Consider the following 23,555-nt stretch of genomic DNA (forward strand, 5'->3'; position numbering starts at 1 on the left):
TCTGGAGAGCTTTGCAGTTGTAGGCGGTGCTGTTGCCATACCAGGTGGTGATGCATCCAGTGAGGATGCTCTCAATGGCACAGTGATAGAAGGTCCTGAGGATGCGGGGGCTCATGCCGAATCTTTTCAGTCTCCTGAGAAAGAAGAGGCGCTGCTGCGCCTTCTTCACTGTTTTGTTTGTGTGTACTGACCACGTAAGATCCTCAGCCAGGTGTACGCCAAGGAACCGGAAGCTGCTCACTCTCTCCACAGCAGCGCCGTTGATGGTGATGGGGGTGTGTACTTCTCTGCACCTCCGGAAGTCCACTATCAACTCCTTTGTCTTTGCGACATTGAGGGTGAGATGGTTGTCTTGACACCAGTGGGTCAGGGCGCTGACCTCCTCCCTGTAAGCCGTCCCGTGATAAGACCCACCACTGTAGTGTCGTCCGCAAACTTCACAATGATGTTGGAGCTGTTAGTGGCTGTGCAGTCGTAGGTGTAGAGTGAGTACAGGAGAGGGCTCAGTACACACCCCTGTGGAGCACCAGTGTTCAGTGTGATGGGGGATGAGGTGATGCTGCCCAGTCTGACCACTTGGCGTCTGTCAGACAGGAAGCTAAGGATCCAGCTGCAGAGGGAGCTGCTCAGTCCTAGATCCTGCAGTTTCCTATCCAGCTTCGAGGGAACGATGGTATTGAATGCTGAGCTGTGATCTACAAACAGCATTCTCACATACGTGTCTCTCTTCTCCAGGTGTGACAGGGCAGTGTGTAGTGTCAGGGCTATGGCATCATCAGTGGACCTGTTGTGGCGGTATGCAAACTGTAGAGGGTCCAGTGAGTCGGGTAGTGCAGAGCAGATGAAGTCCCTGACCAGCTTCTCGAAGCATTTGCTTACGATGGGGGTCAGGGCTACAGGTCGCCAGTCGTTCAATGAGGAGATGGTGGAGGATTTGGGTACAGGGACGATGGTGGCCATTTTGAAGCAGGCTGGGACTACAGACAGAGAGAGGGAAAGGTTGAAGATGTGTGTGAACACTCCAGCCAGCTGAGCCGCGCATCAGCGTGTGATTTAAATTGTGAACTTTGATCTTTGTTGAATCCGTCCTCACTGGATTGAAGATTTTTTGTTTTCCACTGACTGCCGTTATGTCACAGTGAATTACTTATTGTATTTCAGAAACACTTTCCAAGTTGAGTATTTTATTCATCAGGACTGGATGTGCGACTTTTACTTTTAAAAGTCACATTAACTTAATTTCACAGCAGAGTATTTGAAAACCATTAGAAATCATAAGAATAACATTTGAGGTTTTCTGTTAGCGGAAGCTGTTTTCACATGCACTGCCGCGTGCAACATGTGAGAAAGCACAACTTCACACAACATCCTGAATGTACTGACGTTTTCCAGAGTTTATCTGTGAAAACAACTTTAGACACACACAACATTTCAGCGATAACAAAGCTGAAGACCTCGCTCACTGAAATCATTCATGCCCATTTTAAGCCTGATTCAGAGTTATTTACGTCTGTTTATTTAGTCAACCATGTAATTGTGAAGTGTGAAGTTTGTTAGGAGAAAAAGAAAATAATTCCACATAAAAAGGCAAGCAGGAGAAACCTCAACTTTCAAAAGATTCCAGACAATTAGATCTGTTTACTTCACCTTACCGAATATATTCTCACATTTCTGTTTACCTTGAAATCTTTTGGAGTAGATGTGTTTATAAATGGGGCGGCAGCTTGTTTACCATCTCAATAGATGTCAGAGCACAGCCTAATGTGAAGCCAAAACCTCCCAGTATCAACACTGTGCAAACACACAGTGTACTTTCCATTTTTTGCAGCAAGAGACACCCTTCAGCATAGCAGATATTTAATCTACAAAGGTGTGTGTGCATTTATAGAAATTTGTACCTCTTGTGAGGCTCTGTGTAAAGCCGACAGATGGTTGAGGTTAACTTGAATGCTGCCGAACACAGAAGCAAACATCTTCAGCATCGCCCAGCACACGAATCTAGTCAAAAGAGGATAGTGGGTGGAGGGATGTATAGAAAGAAGAGATGAAAAAGTTAATGACAAGAGATGCACACAAGGCCGTAATAGACAAATGAAGCCAAGAGAAATAATCACCAATAATATAATTTAGGAAACAGTTTAGCACAAAACAGGAGGAAAGGACAGTGTTAAATGTGATGTTATGTAAATGAGACAGGTGGGGGCAAGAGAAAGTGGGGGAAAAGGATGGAGATAAAAAAAATGATGACATAGGAAAGAAGTGAATCAGTAAGCAATAAAACAGCAAGTGTGAGAGGATGACAGATGTAGATAGAGACAAAGTCTATAAATCAGGGAGACTGAGGAAGCGAGGAGAAATTGAATATTGAAGAGATTTCTTAAACTTCAAGACAGTCAAAAAGTTTCTTTAGAAACAAAATAAAGTTTCCACTTCATTTCACTAGACATTTGAAGAATTTCTGACACTATCTGAGGCTACAGAAACATGGTCCCAAGAGATGATAGAGTCATAACATCCAATTTCAATTTAAATACAACTTAGTGCAGAGATCAAAAACACGCCGTCCACTAGCTGTGGACAAGTTTGTGTCTCAAACAGCTGTCAGTCATCTTGAAGAGCATGATGATTGACAGCTAGAAAGGCATTCATCTGTAAGCAGTCACACAAGAAGCTTTGAGCTGTCTTACAGTAGCACATAAGCATTTCTGTTTGTCTCTTCAACACAATTTAGGGTTTGGAAAGCCTATTGTTCTTCCCCCGAGTGACCAAAAAGAAGTAGGAATTTGTGATATCTACATATCTCCACTGACAGCTGACTATTCCAATTTTTTCCAGTAAAAATTCTTAAAACAATCCTGTGTACAAAAATGTAGAACATTCTTGTAAGACAGAAATCCGAAACCCTGAGCCTCAAATTCTGCTTTTTCTGCTGGTTTAAAAAAAACAAACATAAATAAACATAATTACTGAAATGAATTTTTTTTAATGAATCTGGCAATTATCTTGGGCTATTTTGTTGCTAATTAATATTCATAAGAGCCTGTGATTGGCCTGTTCGTCATAGCAACCACAGCTGTGCGTTTTTGGGTATCGCCAACTAATACTGCAAAAACACTAAAGCCAACAATGTGTGAGTTAAGCTCTTAACATTTTTCACTTATTCAGTCCATCTATGTAATGAAAGATGTAAAAGTGACTCATGAATGGCCACGTCACTTTAAAAGAGGCTTTTTAATTAATTTCTCCATGCTTGTTGGGGACTATTCTTCAACACTGATCCACAGTAAACCTACAAAGCACAAGGACGGTCTAAGTTCAATTGATGCAACATTGTTAATGTTCATTGTCATTAAAAAACATTCAGCAAATGGCTCATTAATGTGTTTTTAATAGTTTTTGGACAGAATAAACCCTCAATGAAAATGAGAAAAAGCTTTAAAGACCTTGAGTGCACAAATGATACTTGTTGGCAGGATCAGTTGATGGGTGGCTTTGGTGATGTCGAGGCTTTAAAGGGACAGTTGACCTGATATTTTTTAGATGGCTCTTTTTTTTAGTCATTTTATTTTGGAATGCCCAGTTTTGGAGATATTAGCTGTGGACATGTCTGCCTTCCATCAAAGTCCTTCTACAGGCAAGTCTTGTCACTCGCCAGTAATACAGGGTGGGCCATTTATATGGATACACCGTAATAAAATGGGAATGGTTGGTGATATTAAAGTCCTGTTTGTGGCACATTAGTATATGTGAGGGGGCAAACTCTTCAAGATGGGTGGTGACCATGGCGGCCATTTAGAAGTCGGCCATCTTGGATACAACTTTTGTTTTTCCAATAGGAAATGTGACACATCAAACTTATTGGTAATGTCACAAGAAAAACAATGGTGTGCTTGGTTTCAACGTATGATCGTTTTGGTCACTGCAGTTGCCCGCAGCTTATCTGGATGATACCAACTGGTCTTCAAGCAGGTTTAACTTTCACGATAACGTCATTTTTAAAAAAGTTAAAAGAAAAAAAAAAATCCAGATCTTATACATTTACTGCAAAAGAGAAGGTTATTGGCCACAGAATGGGTCAAAAACAAGTACGTATACAGCACAACCAAAGTTAAAACTGTGGTGTATTTTTACTGTGTGTGGGCAGAAATTCAGAAACAGCAATAACTCAGTTTCCTGCCCGGCTCTTGACTGGCTCTTTGAGGGCAGGAACAAAAAAAACATAATTTTTGCCATTACAGAATTCTCCAAAGCCCAACAAATCCTAGATTTCCATTCAGGATTTGTTGAAATGCAGTCTCTCTCTTATACTGCTTCTCTTGATTACAATGGGAATAAATCTCAATTAATCTATTTTGTTACTTGGGGAAACATTTGAAAACTCAGCATCAACATCACGTTCATGAAAGTAGAGAAAGTTTCATGCAGGAACTATTTTCTTTATACCAAATTACGCCCGTTTACTGTATCACTGCGCAGAAGAAAATGAGCATCTACCCATGATGAGAGGCTTGTGAAAAAAAGTCAGTAACGATCATGTCCTCCAAATAAAAGACGCCGCACGCATCTTTTAGTTGGCAGATGGAGAGAGGACAAAAGAAAAAAATCTTCCATGAAACTGCACAATTTTGCACTTTATTTTTTGTAACCTGGCCATGACATTTGAAAAAACAGCTGTCACTGCTGAGTTTATAAAAAAAAAAAAAAAAGTATCTTTTGGCACTTTGAGCATCACAAAAAAGATGCCAACTAGTTCTGTTATATTCAAGAAAAGGCAATATCTCTAAAACTGAGCAACTCGCATAACAACAATGCATATGGATAAGCAGTCGTATAGACCTAAATTACATTTTAGAAAAGCAATGTTGCTTTAATGTTGAAAATACATAAAATTAACTCCTTAGCCATTATGGAGTAGCAGCGAATGAATGAGAATAAAATAGGAATTTCTCATAAATTAAGATGTGAAAATCTTTTAGAATCGTTATATCATCAAAAGGCTCATCTTTTCTGCATCAAAAGATTAAAAAAAAATCATTAAAAGAAATCGCTGCAGACTGCAACTCCATTTTTGCTTCAGGCACACCGATATGATACATCTCACTCGTTATTTCTAAATGAAAGGTCTCACAGCACAGCTCTGAATCAATATGCAAATGTGATGTATTAGTAAATACACACAAACAACCATCTTTGAACCTAGCTTTTTTTTTCCCCCCCAATCGACTCATGCACACATAAACAAACCTTAAGACGCCAGAGGAGATGCAGGTGTTAATGAGGGGGAGGAATGGTGAGAGACAATCTAGCTGCCCGTGGCCGTCTCCCCCCTCAGGTGCTTTGTGCTCTGCTGTGAGCGCCTTCTTCACCCTGAAACACATGGTCACAGGACAGCAGGGTTAATACGGAACAAAGCTTCATTTGTGCTACACTTAGACAAACACCAGCCTTCCAGTAAGACAACAACACCATCCCTGAGTGTGGAGGTTACATAAAGGTTAAACTCAATTACACAGGAGGAGGGACAACAACAGCTTCAAACTGAGGAACAGTGACAGAGATTGAAACCTCTCCTCAAATTATCCCATCTTTCTTCGTTCACTCTTTATAGACTGAGATAGCCTTACTTTTCTGTTCTTTGCATGTCTTTGTCTTATCTCCACTAGTCCTTTCTCATTCTCTCTCTGCAGAACTGCAGGAACCCGTTTCATTTTCTGTATCTCTGCCTATCATTTATTTACTCTCCTCCAGCATCTCTACTCCTGTCATCCTCCCTCTCTTTCTCCTCAGGTACCTGTGACTCTGACAGACTCGCTCAAGCCTGCCGCTAACAGGACTGCCGTAAACCTTGCACCCACTCACAAACAGGGCACAGCACACCCTCCGCACCAGCCAGCCTCGATACCTGCATACAATTCAAAGAAATGAGCATGAGTGAGAGCGCTGGGACCAAATAAATTTGTGTGGCTTTGCCCGAATGCGGTGGATTCTCATACTACCTGGTTTGTGTCTCATTGACACTCAGCAGGTTGTGGAAACCAAGGGAATAGTTTTGTCCAAGCTTCTTGCTCTAAGCAATGACAAAAACAGATAAAGATAGATGACCTGAATGTCAACATCAACCACGAATGGGCTGTGTGGGGCACAATCCAATTTACTGTATAAAAAAAGGCTATAGCTGAAGGACACTATGTGAATGGGGATAGCTACAAGAGGATCTTTATACTCACAACCTTTGCGTGCCATATAAAGTCAGCATTTTTTACTCAGTGAAAGAGATCCATAATTACTCTGCACACTCACCAGACTGTCTGGGGTGCACTGGTGGCAGCACTGGCCCACAACTGGCCTGAACTTCCCCAAACAAGGAGGCACAGTTTTCATCATTTTCCTGATCTTTAATCCACATGACAGCTGGGAAGAAACACAAAACAGACACAACACAAACAGGATGTCACATGCAGAAAAACCACAACCACATCCACTTTTTGAAATAACACTCAACTGCCATGTTATTACGTACATAAAGCTAAAACTAATGTTTCTTATCTTATTTGACTTTAATTTGTTGCACCCTGATGTCTTTTGAGCTTGTGAAATTTTTTCTGTCTCTTTGATTGGTTTAACTCTGAATTCATATCGGCACGCCATTACTAGCAGTGCAGTAAATATTAATACAGTTCCCATGTGAGCCCCTGTATCAGACGCTCCCTGTGCAAATCAAACAAACAGCTCATGCGCTCAACAAGCCAGGCTGTGTACTGTATACTAATCAACCACACTTCAGGCCTCCCCGAGCAAGCTGACTGCTGGTCAGGTGTTCAAATATTTGCAGTACAGTACGATAAAACACGCCAACCGACTGATTATCATGGTCGATGTGTTGTGTTGATCAGGATTCAGAGTGATCGCCTGGCTTTGGGAAAAAAAGATCTAATCAATCTCCTAAGATCAATGACACTTTCTCCAAGTTGAATGATGATGGATTCCAGAAAAGAGAGCAGCTGACTGGTAGATAAGGTCAATTTAAAGACAAAACCTTATGATCATGAAAGTTTGGATCGAACTATCAATAACTTAAAGGGCCATACTCGTTCAGGGGAAAAGTACAAAGAAAAGAGGTAGACCAAAAAAATGAGAGGCATGCGGATTATCAGGCTAAACCTGTGTGTAAATAAGCTGGCCCAGCTCGATGACCAGAGTTACGCACTTATGTCTGCTCATTCCAAGGAGAAGGTAGAAATGCTTCGATCTGGATCTGATGCCCATGATATGTCATTAATTTCCTGGATTATTATTTTGTAGTTCTGTTCTTCTGCTAAGAGTGTTGTACATAACAAGAGATGAATGAAAGCCCCGGATCCAGACAGGAAGGGGATTTTACATTGTGCTGGCACGGCTTGTGCTATGTGATCACCACTTTCCTGGTGAGGAATTTTGTTTTTTAATGCATGTGAGTGGACTTATTGGGCATGACATCACTTTAAAGTTTTAGCTCATTTCAGTTTTGCTGAAAGTTTCAAGGCCTTGAAACTTGCTCAATATAGTAAAAGCTACATAAAAGGAACACGTGTGCGTTGGATTTGATTAGAGTCACTTAATTTTGTTGTACTTTTGTGAGTTTTAATGGAGTTTTAAAATCATGGGGTGATCTATGAATCCCTCCTGGTGGTGCATTGAGATGCTGCTGTGAAGTCTGATCACAGAGCTATTCAGCTGCCACAAAGCTTTGCATTCATAAGCTGTGGTGTTTGGAAACTCGACAGGGAATAGAAATAATTAAAGTAGTGATGCTTTCAAAACAAAATCTTTCAATGTACCATCAGTTAGAGTCATGCAATAAGGAGGGCAAAAAAAAAAGTTTATTCGGCTTCTACATATCAGAGGGAATTTTCTCTAGTTGTGCATTATTATATCCTGAAAACTTAAAAATCAACTCACAAAAATGAAAACATTAGACTGTTGTTTACCTATTTAAGGAAGTTATACAAAGATATTTATGAGGCAAAAAGTGTGTGAAACAGCTCAGTATTTTCTGTCACTCCGCTGTATAACAAAAACTGCAGCTGCATTTTTCCAGTGACTTTGGGTTAGATCTGCATGCTAACTTGAAAGAACTTCTGCTCTTCCACAACAGTTTTTTAGATTAAGGTGAGTACTGATTTGATCATCCCAAAATATTTTCTTTACTTTCTCAGGGGCTCTTAGGGAATAAAATCATGCCAGCAAAATGCATCCAAGACCAGAACAGATTCTAACCCTGGTCATCTGTATCCTGCATAGATTCTGCTTTATCAGCTTTTAAAAATACAGCTAAAAGTCTAAAAGCTATGTCGCGTTTTCAGTAGCTGTTCAGTGGGCCAGATTGTCGTCTTTGGCGGGCTGATGTTGGACACTACTGATTTAGAGCCATAGAGATATTTCAGCGCCAAGAGCCCGACTCGCCTTTGCTGTTCACCTTGGCAGCTCATTACTTGTTGTCAAAATTGTAAAATTTAAATTTTAAAAGATCTGTAAGACTTGAGGAGAGCTAAACTCATGATTTGTTTGAGCTACGCAACAGTCCTGCTTGCTTACTTCGTCTTTAGCAGAAAACCCCAAACTCTTACTATGCAACATGAAATCTGTCTGAGTTGGCCCGCCAAGTCCACCTACACAGCTAGGAGCTGGCACACAGGTACATCTTAGGCCCCTGAAGGGTTATATCAAGATCAGATAGTTTGACGTCATTGTGTTGCCTGGCAACCACCAACCAATGCGCTAAAATGACCCATTTGTAGCATTTATGCGCCCAGAATCCTAAAAACACCTTATAAAAATATTATAAAAGTATTGTTTTCATTTCAATAGCAACATTCATATCCACAAAGTCAAAGGATGCACGACAGAGCACTGTGAAAAACTCTTGACTTTCTGAGATAATTTTACATTTCACCCTGCCACTCTGATTGGCAACAGCTTTTCTTTCTTTCTAATATGACAATGATCCCAAACAAAATGCCAATGCAGTAAAAGCATACCTAGATAGAAAAACACAAACTATCAGTCATAGATTGGCCTCTCCAAGGCCCAAATCTCGACATTATTAAAGAAGTGTGCGATCATCTTTATACAGACAGGAACAAAAGGCAGCCAGCATCCAAAAAAAGAGCTTTGGATGTTCTTCGAGAAGCCCGGAGAATTATTCCTGAAGACTACTTGAAGAAATTACAAGAGAGCTTGCCTAAGAAAGTTCAGGCTTTGTTGAAGAGTAAATATGGTCATACCCAATATAGATTATATTAGATATATATTTTTTGTGACTTAAAAACATTCAAAATGACACCTGTAGAAATCTGCATTTCTGGAAATCTATAGGGAACAAATTAGTAGCAAATACTGCGACTAAATGTATCCTTTTCAAACCACTGCTTTTAATTTCTCTGTACAGATAATACATACTACGAAGTTTAAATCCTTTTTGAATGCTTGTTAATGATTTCCTCTTCCTCTCAGTCTTTATGCCGATCTACGCTAATCGCCTAGAGCTGAATACCTAACACACAAAGTCAGATGTGAAAATGCTACAGTATAGACGTCCTCATTTCGGTGCAATGAAATACATAGGCATATTTACCATAACGTCAGTATTCCTTTAAAAATTATATTCATTTGTTGACGGGCATGTATGACTCACTGATGCATCACATCCACTGATTTGGCACATCAAACAGAATTAAACACAAGGGGCCACGCATGTTCTCTCGTGATTGTGAAGAACAAAGCTTTTGAGATTAGTGCCCGTGGAGTAAGTGGGAGATGACAGTGGGAGAGAGACATGCAGGCAGTTCTTACAGCGGGTCTATTCTGCTGAATTGGAAGTGGAAGGACTGTGTCTTTGTTTATCCCATCATTCTTCTCCTGCTCCATGGTGAGGCCCCTGCTGATTTACAACCACAACCCTAAAAAAACAGAGAGAGATTGGGTAGGAAAAAAAGAGTATGAGGAGTCATGTCAAAAATGCTGCATTCTGACGTTATGTTGGATTATACTGTAATGTATGCTTGCGATCACATGTAAATGTTTTTAGTGCTTTTTGGAATAATTTGAAGGCATTTCATAGGGCTCAGAGAAAGACTTCCACCTTGCGATTTAAGATAACAAACACTCATCCACACACAATCTCAGCTTCCTTCTTGATAGTATCTCCCAGTGCCCTTAGCTACAATTTCACCCACCTAACAAACCCTTTTCTTGCCCTGCACCATCACAAATTCTCTCAAATTCTTCAACACGCCTTTCATTCTTTTCAAATTAAGGGATATCAGCCTCTTGCTGCTAGTATCACTGAATTGGTCTCCTATTGCTTCCTCTTATTGGACTTCTAGTGGCAAACTTCACTTTAAAAGTTTTCTGCTTACTTCTATATGCAGGTAGGAATCAAACAAGGACAGAACTGCCATTAAGAGGTTAGAGATGTTGAAGAACTCGAGGCTGTCCTTGCTCAGCAACACACAGGTGAAGCTGCACGAATGCTCACTAGTAGGTTATAAATCATTAAAAGCAGGGAACATAGCCATCAGCTGAAAAACAGCTCTTATGTAACTGATGCTGGTCCCTTGCCCACTCTGAACCGTAGTAATGAGTGTTGGCAACATAGGTCACAGTGTAATACAATCTAGCTTAAACAGGTTATCTAATTGATAGCACTGGCTGTGGTGGAGCTCAAGTGAGTAATCATCTGAAATTAAGGTAGATTTAATTCAGATTAATTCAAGTTCACACTCTCCAAAGGGAGAGCTGCGCAAGCATAAAAGCCACCATCCTGAGAGAGATTACCTTTGGTTTGTATAAGGCTTTTGATTCTACTACAAAAGGGTGAAGACGTGTGCTGCTGCCTTCAAATAAACCTTTTTCTTTGGCTACATCAACGCAATTCAGGAGTCTCATTAGGCACAATGAAAGACTCTTCCTTTGCATCTCTGTCTTTCACTGTGTTGATCCCATTCTGCCCTATTAACTTTGCTAATTAAAACTTAAGCCCTCCCCATGGGAAGACGCTCCATTTCAACTGGCTCAAGTTCCCACATTCATTACCAACTCCTGTGGGAAATGGCAGACATTGATAAGAGCTTCCCAGGGCTCTGTAGTGTTTCACAGGTGCGGCAGGTGATGAAAGAGACAAGGCAGCAAAATGGGAGTAAAGAGTGTAAAACTGTAAATTACACAGGCAGAGAAACAGCAAAGTCTCTAATGGGGTTATATAATCCACTCAAGGGAATACAAGACCACATGGAAACAGCTAGAGACAGCAGTATGCCAAGGCCAGGTCAACGTAACACTGCAAACAAGATTTTAATTTTCTATGTGCCATCTTACCAGTCAACATACAGTACAGAAATTAATGCAGTCGTGTAAAAACATTCACTTCAACATTGAGATCTGGGCCGCAGGTACCTCCTTAGAGCACTCATATTTATTCTTGCTTGACTCTTCCACTCGTTAAAACTTAACTGATCAATTATAGTATTTAATTAATATGCTGTAGTTTGCCAACGTGACAGCTCAGACCTAAGTGGGCCCATGATGAGAAATAATTAAGAATTAATAAGATTAAAAATCAAAAGCCATTAAAAGATGCCAGGACAGATTAGAGTGAGGATCATTTTAGAGCAGCAGTCAAAGGGATGTCAGCTGGTGCATTCATGTCTAGGGTAGGGTTAACCAGGAGTTAATAGCAGAGGCTTTAAAGGGGGTGTTATTGCTTTTTTCCTGCTAAATATTTTTTATTCTTGGACTATTAGAGTAGCTTTACATGATTTAAAGTTGCAAATTAGAGTTGCACCCATTGGCATCGGTCAACTACATTGCAAAGTACTGATTTTTGCAGCTTCCAATATTCTTTCCGAGATTTATAAATGACACCAAAATCAACTTTTATTCAATGCTAATTATTTTTTTCATATTTTAATGAAATGAAATTAATAAACTTTACAATTTCCTCCAAACCTTAGTAAGTTACAGGTTTCTCCTCTTACATAAACAACTGAATATAGTATATTTTGCTGCTGGAAGGAGGAACAAATAATTCTCTGAAAACAGGTTGCCCACCTTTACTTGACATTTTCTATCTACCTAAACAGAAGAAGGTGCAACAGATTTAGATAACAAAACAAATGTCAGTTATTTTGATTATTTTATTTATGTTTGTGACGAGACAATAGGACACCAACCCTTTACTCATTTTTCATTCATCTCCCTAATTTTCCTCATAAATGCTTTTGATCCTTTGCTCATACCAAGGCTGCTGGCTCTAGCTTAAGCCACTTAACCTTTATTTGTTTCTATAAAAAATTCAGGTTCAGCTGAGTGAGGGTGATTTAACTTTCTGATTAGATTTGTTGTTATAAACATTTTCATGGTGGTCCTCTCAGTGTTTACTTTGGACTTACTCACAGCAAAGAGCTTCCTTGCTGACAACATGTTAGTGTGTGGTTGTCAGAATTTTTGTCTGCGCCACTGTGGGGCATGCATCACAGATGCATGAAATGGACTGGTGCATAATTAGACATACGCAAAGCTGACCAGACCGAGAACATTAAACATTAGCTGGTCAGTTGGCCCATCGGTATTAAAAAATAAATAAATAAAAATCTTTATTTGTTTTATATGTACTGCTCCTTGGTGCAACCCCTCAAATGTTCTCTTGCACGTCCTATTTAAGAAACTGAAAAAGAACTTCCTCACACCCCGAGTGGGTACCGGCTGTGCACTGCTAGAGCTACAAAATGAACCTTCAGCAGGCCACTGGTGTGAATGTCTTTGACCAAACAATCAAAAATAAACTTCTTGAGGTTGGCCTGAGGGAGCTATCCGGTGCTTGCTGTCTGGCATTGTGAATCCCAACTGGAATTTGCTGTAGAATTCCAGAATACCACAACATGTGACAGACGTGAAAATGTCTGGAGAACATTATAATGCGTGTAACATCACTCAGCATGACCGGTTTGATGGCGGATCAATGATGGTTTGGGGAGGCAAATCCATGGAGTGACGCACAAACTCGACGCTGGAAATTGGAACCCAGGCCATTAAGTATCAGGTAGAAAATCCCATATCCCATCTGTTGTCTGATTAGGAGCAGGCCCCGACATTGTCAGGCATTCATTCAAACACAGGGAACACACTAACTACTGAGTACCATTTTAAGTTCCTGCAATGAAATTCTAGCAAAAGTCTTTTTTTCCTCTCTTTGATTTTCTGGTTGTCTATCAATTTAGTTCTTTCATCAAAGAATATGTTATCCTAGTTTCTAACACCTCACTCAGTCCATATCAAGATGGATATTGAGCCTGACTTTTTTCACATTGAGATTGATGATTTCAAAGTGTTCCTTTAATTTTTTAAGCAGCGTACACATATGCTACAATAATTACAATAATAACAGCTCATCTAGGAGCTGCACACAGAGAAGATAACAGAATACATTTGTTTAAAATTCATCCTCCACACCTCCTAGAACAATTCAACTCTGAAATGAAACTCTTCAGATAGGGTTAAGATAGGCAGCACCAAAAAATCATTTTAGATGATGAGAGAAACTGTAACTCCAGGGAAAAACACAAGAAAGTGTGCCCTAGATGGGTAAAAACCCATGACCCTCTTGTTGTGTATCAGAAATCAATGAGCTACACTGCTGTCCATGCGGGACGCAGGAAGAGTTTCTCCTTAAATCTCTATCCAGGTATCATTTGGATTTTCTGCAAAAGCTTGAAAAGATAAACTGTAAATTTTTCTATTAAACCACGGCAATGTCAAAGCAGCAGAGGAATCACACAGAAATGAACTGCATGTTTCTGTCAGAACAGCTTAAAGAACTTAAACTGAAATACACAAAGACAACATTAACACTCTTAATCTGACAAATGGAAAGGTTACTCTGAATGCTGTCAGAGCGCATTACGTATACTGAATTTAGCTGAACACCGCACTGATGGCAAAAAAGGATTGCATTTCACTGATAGCTAAATAATCAACAAGATTATAGTAGCTAACAATAACCTTAAAAAGTAACAATTACAGCATCACCTCAAACACAGAATTTGTAAAACTCACCTCTTGCAGTAGAAACTTGTTTACCGTGTTTGTTTTGAATGCTGTCACAGCTGAAATCCCCACAGCATACAAATTAGCTTTACAAGCCCCTCTACCCTGCAACAGTCCTTGTAATGCTGAACACTAACGTCATCAAGACGCACTTTTGCAGCTGTAACCGACACTGGTAGCTAATTAGCCTAATAACCTGTCTATCAAATATCAAAGGTAACGCCCAGAAAATAGCAGCATTTCACATTTGGATATTTTTCTGTCAGTGGTAGTCTTTAGAGCCAGGATTTCCTTCTGCAAACAAAAATAACTATGTTGTAAACACACCATGTGAACAATTCAGACAGCAACGAATTACTGTAAGCTTGCGTCAAAACGGCAACATATACCTGGAAGTGGTGTCATTTGAATTACACTGAACAGGCAGCTGATCTACTAGGATTTTCCTGCACAACCATCTCTTTATGGAGAATGGTCTGAAAAAGAGAAAATATCCAGTGAGCAGCAGTTCTCTGGGCAATGTAAGATGTCAGAAGAGTAGGGATGGGTATTGATAAGATTTTCACGATTCCGATTCCATTTTCGATTCTGTTTAACGATTCGATTCTTTATCGATTCTCTTATCGATTCTTATTTTTTAAAAAGGAGAACACTAAGTTCGATTAGCTTAGAACTTTGTTTTATATCTTCTCTTTGAACAAGATAAAAATTTAGGAGTAACATGGCCTTACAAACCCAGCAGTGAGATCTTAAGAGATCCAGCCTACGGCTCTTCAATGGGTGTCACAGGGTCCCCAGGAAAAAAAATTGTAAATGTAAAATAATAAAATAAATATTCTTCTGTAGCAATAACAAAGTATAACATAAATCATTCTGTAGCAATTACACAAGAATATCCAGTAATGTCCCTGCCTACAATTAAACACATTCACTTACTGAAAATCGGGGGCATCTGCTGTGGCAAATGGGTGCAAACCTTTTACCACAAACTTAGTCACTGCTCGGTGACATTTGTCTATCCTGGCCTGAAAGGAGACGCTACCTGTAGACTGCAGCGAGAACTGCCAGCATCTGAGCCAGACTCTGTCTGTCTCTCTCATCATGGTCGCCTAAATGCACAGTAATAGCAGGTTTTGTAATAAGGCAGATCGCGCTAACATAATATGCACTGTTAGTTGATTATTTACCTGGCGCATTAACGGGAGAGGACGTGCAAACGTTACCGCCGCTGCTCGGTTGAGATTCACGAGTCTGGAGCGGAATTAAAAACACGACATTCATTTAAAGTTATCGTGTGTTTTGTGAGTAAATGCTTTTGCATATTCGTAGTGTTTCCTCCCTTAATGAAATATCTACTTTGCAAGTTGCCCTGTTGTTCTCGTAAAGTATAATCAAACTTTTGAGCGTTTGCGGCCAGGTAAATGACGCTCCGCAACGTGGTGACGTCATTCGGGGCGACTGGAATCGATAAGGGAATCGTTTGCAAAAATGGCAAACAATTCCAAGGAATTGAAACAGTGGGAACCGGTTCTCAACAAGAACCGGGTTTCGATACCCATCCCTACAGAAGAGAATAATCAGACTGCGTGGAAGTGGATGGAAAGGAGGAAGACAATAACTTAAACAACAACCTGTTATAACGAAGCTATGCAGAAGAGAATCTCTGAATGTACAACAGGTCGAACTTTGAGCCAAATGAGCGACAGCAGCAGAAGACCACACTGGGTACCACTCCAGCCAGCTAGGAACGGGAAATTGACACAGCTTTTCATCCTGGTTGTCTGACTAATGAGTCTCAATTTTGGCTGCACCATTTGGATGGTAGGCTCAGAGTTTGGTGTAAACATGAAAACATGGATCAATCCTGCCTTCTATCAACAGGCTGTCAGTGGTAGTGTAGTGATGTGGGGGCCCCATGGTACCCACTCAGCGTAGTTTAAACCCCACCGCTTATCTGAGTATTGTTGCTGATCATGTCCATCCCTTTATGACCACATGGTACCCATTTTCTGATAGCCACTTCAAGCAGGATAACGAGCCATATCTCAAAGCTCAAAGCCTCCCAAACTGGATTCTTGAACATGACAATGACTTCACTCTACCCAAATTGCCTCCACAGTCATCAGATATCAGTCCAATAAAGCACCATAGGGATGTGATAGAATGTTAGATTCACATTATGGACGTGCAGCAAACAAATGTGCACTGTGTGATGCTGTCATGTCAACATGGACTAAAAGCTGTGAATGCCTTGTTGAATCTATGCCCCTATCACACTGGGGATTCACTGGTGAAAATGAGATGTTACAGAGTGCCGATGTAATAAAACAGCATCAATATGAGCCAAAATGCTTGTGGGCATAAGTAGTTATTAAATTATGTTGCCATTGTGACTCCTTCATGAAACCACTCATATGGGCTAGAGTCCTCACAAACCAAAAAACTGAGAAGCTTGTTGTGTATTTGTCCAGAGCCGTTCGATAAATCAGGCTGAAATGATCAAAACAAAGACCAAAATGTCCATTTGTGAAATCTGACTGGGCTTCAAACAACTAAGTATTATAAAAAAAAAAACACTGACAACATGAAGCAAGTGGGTCTCAGGATAAAGGTTTCTCAATTTCGAGGGAGCGATTGAGGTGGCTACCAATTAAAGGACAGGATACAGGTAATTGTTATACAACAGATGAGTAAATACATTTGAGTTACCTAGGCAACCAGAGCCTAAAATGTCCACTAGTGACCAAAGCGATGTGCGATGTGTGTGGATACAGCTTCAGGCTCTGAAGTCCATGCAAATTTGTTACGTATAAAACTGGAGAGTAATAAACAAATATCTCTTCTCAGCCTCCAGGTGGATGCAGGTGGTGGAGAGCAGCACTGACGTGTCAGAGGCAGAGATGAGAAAGTCTGCAGGTTAAATTGACTACCAAATTGCGAGGGTGTGTTTGATAAATGACATGAGCAGAGTGAGCCACGAGAGTATTTATGATGCAGGCTTTGCCAGTGCATGTAAAGTGGGATTTTTGTCAGTGAGCAGAACTACTCTCAGCTGATCCCTTATTCACAAGGGGTCACCACAGCAGGTAGCCTCACATGTTTGATTTGGGAATTTAACACCAGACGCCCTCCTTGTTTCAACCTGCAAGGGATTTGTGTCTCCTCCTAGAACTGAACCAGGGATGTTTTGCTTGTTAGGCAAATGTGTGGAAACTACTACACATCAAGCCAGAAGAAAATATTAAGGATTTTCATCAGTAAGCATCACTGTACACTGTAGCGGAGCTGCAGATTAATAACTGAAAATTGGGGTTATCACAGAGAACTTCCAGAAACAAATGCCTGACAGCTTATTTCCCAGTCCCTGGTCATTGAGGATGCTAGGATATTATGAAACTGTCATTAATACTCCAGAAGCAACACCTTTTTCTAAAAGGTAACAGTATAAGTATCTAATTTCATACAGCTTGCAACTTTAAAAGATTTGCCTTATGTTAAGTCAGCTAAGGCCCCTGTGCCACACAGGAGTTGGCAACTACCCGTTCCTATTGTTATGAACTTGCATTTCATGTGTTTGTTTTGTGCAGTTAATGTATTTGTTTATGTTAATTCGGCTATGCCAGGGCCCTGCTCCGATTGGTGCGTGGATATACAGCCCGACGGGACTGGTTCCAGCTGGAGGACCCGCCCATTAAAGGAGGCTGGAGTGCCACGGCGAGGGAGGCTCTCGCGTCTCTCCTCACAACCCAGCAGTATACCTGTGGCAGCCGCTGGCTGCAGTGCCGTTTTGAAAGTTGTGGAAGTGGAGTGGGTAGGGGTGAGCTGCGGTTTCTTTTGATCACCAGTTTTCTCCTGTTTTAAATTAGTTACAGAGTTCAGACTCTGTCTTTATTTTTGACTTTATTTTGGTAAGGTCAGGGGCGCGGGATTTGTTTAGATTTGTTTTGTTTATTATTTTGGCTTTGGCCCGAGTTTTGTTGTCCCTAGACTCGACTTCTTACCACTTTGTAAATAAATCACATTATAAAGAAAGGATTTGTTTCCTGTTGCTGCTTGGGTCTTGGGGGTGGGGGTGTGGGGGGTAAACATGAATTGGGGGCTCGTGACTGCTGAGTGACTGCTAGCAATTGCTGTGAAACTGATTGGTACAGAAACTGTCAACAAGCTTAGATACCGGCCAACAACCTATGGCAACCCCCAGTAACTAGGGAAAAATGTATATTCCCTGAGTGGTTGAGTGTAGTTATCGATTAAAACCAGAGCAATCACAAGCTTATCTTGCGTCACCAAAAATTATTTTGCCCGCAGCTGCTTGAAATCACCAAATTTCATTCACTTTCTATGGTGATCTGGTGTGGACACAGCTTAGCATGCGATGGTCAAGACAGACAAACTATTATTTGGACAATAAACCAAACCGTGCATATCACAACAAAAATGCATTGCATGTCTCAAAAATAGTGCTAGAGGGGTTCTGCATATTAAAGAAATAAGACATGGAAAAAATATGGATAAGCTATGTAAAATATACACGCAAATATCTGTACAATATATATACACATATCTTAACGTGTTTTTTTTCCATTTAAACAAATACAAGCATGGCTTCAGTGTGGATTGAATATCCCAATACTGTGGAATTTTCTGGAAACAAATATATTTGTCATACTTTCTTTTATCCATAACAATCCCGATTCCACAATCCTTCATACAGAAACCTCATAAACTGCTGCATAGTTTCATTGTTATGCTGTCTTGAATGGGATGGACCCCCCCGCAACAATGACCAATTATTTTGTTCCAGTATTTGGTGTGAAATAATCTATAGACAATATCAGAATCAGAATACTTTATTGATCCCTGGGGGAAATTATTTTTTGTTACAGTGCTCCATTTTAAACCAATATGTGACTATAATAACTGTGACAAATGTTTGCAGCAGACAGACAATGAGCCCTCCTATTATAAAGAAAATTCAATTTGAGCAAGGTTTTATTAAGGAAAGCACAAGTTTAAAAATCCAGTGCTGCATAATGTACTTAGTGATAACATTACCCGCATGCCTTTGACATGTATAAGCCTTCTTCAACAAACCACCAGGGAGCTGGGATTCTGCTGAGCAGGCAGATAGATTACGCAGCTGGGACAGCATTGTGATAGTCTTGTATTTACAGTCTACAAGAAACCCAGGCTGTCCAAAAAAGAATGCTAATATGGTAAATATACACAACTATTCAATCGAAGGTGTGAGCTGTCTCACCGCTTCACTGCGCGCACACACAGAGAAAATCAATCTGTGAATCAGTAGCTCTGCGTCACGGAGCCAGAGAGCATCATCGATTTCCCAGAACAAGAGGAATTCTATAACTTTACACTGTGCTCTCTTTCCACCTACAGCCACACTGTTTTCACTTTAATGATATAGTGCATGTAGGTAATCTTTACAGAAACATTCTGACAGCTATCAATCAAATAAAACTGTTTAATCAGAGTTGTGTATCTGTAACTAATAGCACTACAGCTGGATTAGTTATGACCTTTTTTCACATTTGTTCATCTAAGTCAGAATTCGAACATGTGGTATAATTTACAATATATTAGTGCAAGAATTACTCCCAAAATTAATTTAGAAAACCACATAATCCACTTTTTATGGGAAGATTAGCTTGTCCACACCCTTATCATGTACAAAGACAGCTCCTAAATGTGTGACAAAGGCTTTAAATGTTCTGTATCAAACAGCAGCTTTTCAAAAAATTTCACACAATTATTTGTTATCTTGTACTTGTCAATCAATTACCCGTCTTTTGCCAGCATGGAAATCTTTTCATCTTGTGTGATTCACTGAGCGCTATAGATGAGGTCTTTTAAAAAAAATAATTTTTATTTTTAAAAAAGTACATTAGCAACTTCTGCATTTTCCAAATAAGAGAACTAAACTTTACAACAATCAGTGCAGCTTGATTGGAAATTCTGCACAGCAAAAATAACTTGAAATTTTTAATTTGCTACCGTTTAGCCAATTACTTTTGTTTAGCAGTGTGACTTCTACACATCAATCAAATCAACCCTCACAGATGATTTCAAATAAAAAAAAAATAATCCAGTTTTCAGTTGATAATCAAATTGTGCAACATGTAGTAGGATACGCAGCAGCAGACATCAACATTTTCATTTTAAATACTTTAAAATGTAACATGTGGGAAACGTTCAATTATAAAATATATGAAACATGATCTCAGATACACTGACCGCAACACTAATGTGATGCATCAGATAATTCTCTTTTTATGGGAAGACTAGCTCCTCGGCAGCCTTATCATAGAGAAAGACGGCTCCTAAATGTGTGACAAAGGCTTCAATTCTGCCGTAATTAACAAAAGCTACAGTTTTGTTAGTTACTGGCTAATACCAGTCAACAAGGTAAATATGAGCAGGTAAAGCTGCTGATAATTTGGTGCATCTACTGGTGCTTATTACTCACATTTATTTTATTTTATTGTAGCACAAAGCTACTAATTCATAAGCAGCAGGTGGCATTTTGTCTGGAAAACGCTTTTAGTGAGAATTATGCTATTCGTGGTTTGAAACAAAGCCACTCCTCCGTATGAAGTCTGGTATCATTTGATTATCAATTCAACTTTCTGCAACATCACCGTGAGGTATAATTAATCACAACTTGTGTTGTTGCTTTGGAACATCCTGCCAACTGGGAAGTTGCACATACTAACATTAAGGAAGATAAATTAGTTAAACTGCTGTGCTAGGCACGCACATGAGGCGTAGATAAAATGAACTACACGATCCAAGGCCACTAAAAAGACTAATGACTAGTATATAAAGTAATACTACCTCAAAGATTCTATTCTTCTTTCGGATGCTCCATTTAGGCATCACTACAGCGTAGGGCTGAACGATATATCGCATTTGCGATAATATCGCGACATGATCAAGTGCAATTTTCTAACCGCAAAGGCTGCGATTATACTGCGATTATAAGGCTGTCCAAATTACTACCATATCCCAGAATTCATAGCGCGGCCCAGCCAAACTCCAGTTTCCAGCAATGGCGGCCGCTACTAAGTTTTAAAATTACTCATACTAATCTTTCTGGGTCACAAAATAAACTTTTAACATATTTTCAGGCGAGAAAGTAGTTGTGTAAACATCAAATATCTGCTCGGTTTATCAAGATATCCCATATTTGCAAAAGTGCTTCGACGTTTTCAGAGGCGTCTGCTACCCACCAGCTCGACAGCTAGCCGGGAGCTCGAGGGTTACTGATGCGGCCGAGAACGGCACAACTCCCGGCACATCATTTTCAGATCACCGCGGAGTTTCGCTGCTCGGGTTAAACGTAATATATAAGTCACTTAGACAACCTAAAAATGTTATTGTTGGGCTTTTTTCAGTGTTTTGTTTGTTCGTGAGTAAATCGGTTTGGCTGAGATTAAAGTTATTAGATTAGATAAAATAAAACTTTATTAATCCCCCGGGTGGGTTCCTCCTTGGTTTTCACACAGCTGACTAAACGTCAAACAGAAAACTGATTAAACAGAAGTATGAGACAGTCGAGAATTTACACCAGTGTCTGGTTATATTTTAGATAGCAAGAAGCAGACGGCCGAGTTTATTAAACTCCACCGAGACAGCGGTGACGCTAATCAGAAGGCTAGACCGTCCAATTTCACGCCTTTAAATTTTAAAGGCGTGTTTGTGTGTGTGTTTATACAATTGCTATTATGTTTGCACTTTATGTGTAATGTTACTGACTGCAGAGATCAGTAAGATGTGTGTATTTTTTATTTATTAGTTTTATTTATTTAATATTATTTTTTAATTGAATGACTGTCTAGTAGTTCACAGATGTCGAAAAACTGAGTGTGGTAAAGCCACTGATTTTTTTTAATGTATATTTCTGCAATCTGCACATTGTACTGACTTTCATTTTAATGTTTACACCAGGGTTCCTTGTCAGCACTTTATGCTCAGATGTTTGTAAGCTAAAAATAAACTATTGTGTATGTTCAAATATACTGTTGTGATTGAAGAAGTTAATAAAAATGTCAGTCATCAATTCATGCATCACCTCATGTCATCATAACAGAGGTCTGTCTTCCAGGAAAGAACAGTTTAAAATTAATGTAATATAGTATTGGCCATACTATATGATGTATTGCTTGTCTTTGTTTAATAATACAGAAGACAAAGACCTTAAAAAATAATCGCATATCGCATCGCAATCGCAATATTGGGGCAAAAAAATCGCAATTAGATTATTTTCCATAATCGTTCAGCCCTACTACAGCGGATCATCCACCCACATCTCACCGCAGCATCCTCCTCTATCACACCAACCGTCTTGCATGTGCTCCTTCACCTTCTCTAAGGTCTTCCCTCTTGCCTGGCAGCCCAATATTAAATATCCTTTAAACAATATATTCACCATCCTCTGCATGTGTCTAAAACACTTAAGCCTTGCCTCTCTCCAACTCTGTCTCCATACTACTCAACTCAGCTGTCCTCTAATATGATTTTCCAGTCATGTCCACCCCGGTCACTCCTAATGACAATCTTAACATCTTCAGCTCTGTCTTCTCTTTTGGCAGTGTTTCCAAACGATACCTAATAGCAGGTCTCACTGCTATCTCGTATACCTTCCCCTGTCACTCTTGCTGCTATTCCTCCTGTGAAAAATCATTCCTGTCACTCATCTCGATCCACTCCACCCTGCCCACACTCTCTTCTTCACCTCTCTTTTGCCCTGTTTGTTGTTTAGGATGGTTGACTCTAGGTATTTAACTCATCCACCTTCACTACCTCTGCTCCTTGCACGCTTTCCACCCATCTCCCTCTGTATTCTATCTTGCTTCTACGGACCTTCATTCATTTGCTCTCCGGAGCATACCTCCACCTCTCCAGGCTCTCTTCCACCTGCTCCCTACTCTCACTACAGACTGTGAACATCATAGTCCACAGAGACACATGCCTGACTTCATCTGTTAACCTGTCCATCACCACTGCAAACAAGAAGGCGCCCAGCGGATCCCTGATATAATCCTCTCTCAGATTACCTCTCTCCTCTCTTGGCATATGACCATATGCTTTCTCTAGATCCACAAGTGATCAAATTTACCTCATTATAGCTAAGCAAAAATTAAAGCTGGATAGCCCTTTTTAATGAAGACATTCTGATGTGTTACTGTTTGACAAGTATTTATGTAATAATAACACATATAGGACTGGTACGAGTGTAAATAACAAAATAAAAGCATGCCATCACACTGTCACAGCTTGAATTGAACAAAGCCACATGTGCCTGTGTTCTTGCTACAGATGGAAAGAGAAAAAGTCTATTATGAAAAAGACCCATTGCCACTGACACGTGAGCTGATAATTTGGGTACAGTTTCAAAGACAATTTAATCACTGGAATATCTCCGATGGTGAAATGATATTTTTCTTGCCTTTGAA

At 39.9% G+C, this 23,555-nt stretch overlaps 1 protein-coding gene across 11 annotated transcripts in view; it reads right to left on the minus strand.

The window, feature by feature from the left end:
• The window catches only part of gpat2 (glycerol-3-phosphate acyltransferase 2, mitochondrial), a 184,977-nt gene that overhangs the window by 36,576 nt on the left and 124,846 nt on the right, over positions 1 to 23,555 (minus strand). For 9 of the 11 annotated variants that reach the window (XM_026187658.1, XM_026187664.1, XM_026187655.1 and 6 more), the window contains 6 exons: positions 9,832 to 9,938; positions 6,301 to 6,411; positions 5,997 to 6,067; positions 5,792 to 5,902; positions 5,245 to 5,367; positions 1,899 to 1,998 (listed from right to left, as the gene is read on the minus strand). In XM_026187658.1, the coding sequence (XP_026043443.1) occupies positions 1,899 to 1,998; positions 5,245 to 5,367; positions 5,792 to 5,902; positions 5,997 to 6,067; positions 6,301 to 6,411; positions 9,832 to 9,906 (591 nt within the window). In that variant the 5' untranslated portion in view covers positions 9,907 to 9,938. Of the gene's footprint in view, positions 1 to 1,898; positions 1,999 to 5,244; positions 5,368 to 5,791; positions 5,903 to 5,996; positions 6,068 to 6,300; positions 6,412 to 9,831; positions 9,939 to 14,091; positions 14,171 to 23,555 lie in introns of those variants that run through there. The other 2 variants (XM_026187663.1, XM_026187665.1) reach the window with 2 other exon arrangements.

This window comes from Astatotilapia calliptera, chromosome 12 (assembly GCF_900246225.1).
Source record: "Astatotilapia calliptera chromosome 12, fAstCal1.2, whole genome shotgun sequence".
NCBI lineage: Eukaryota > Metazoa > Chordata > Actinopteri > Cichliformes > Cichlidae > Astatotilapia > Astatotilapia calliptera.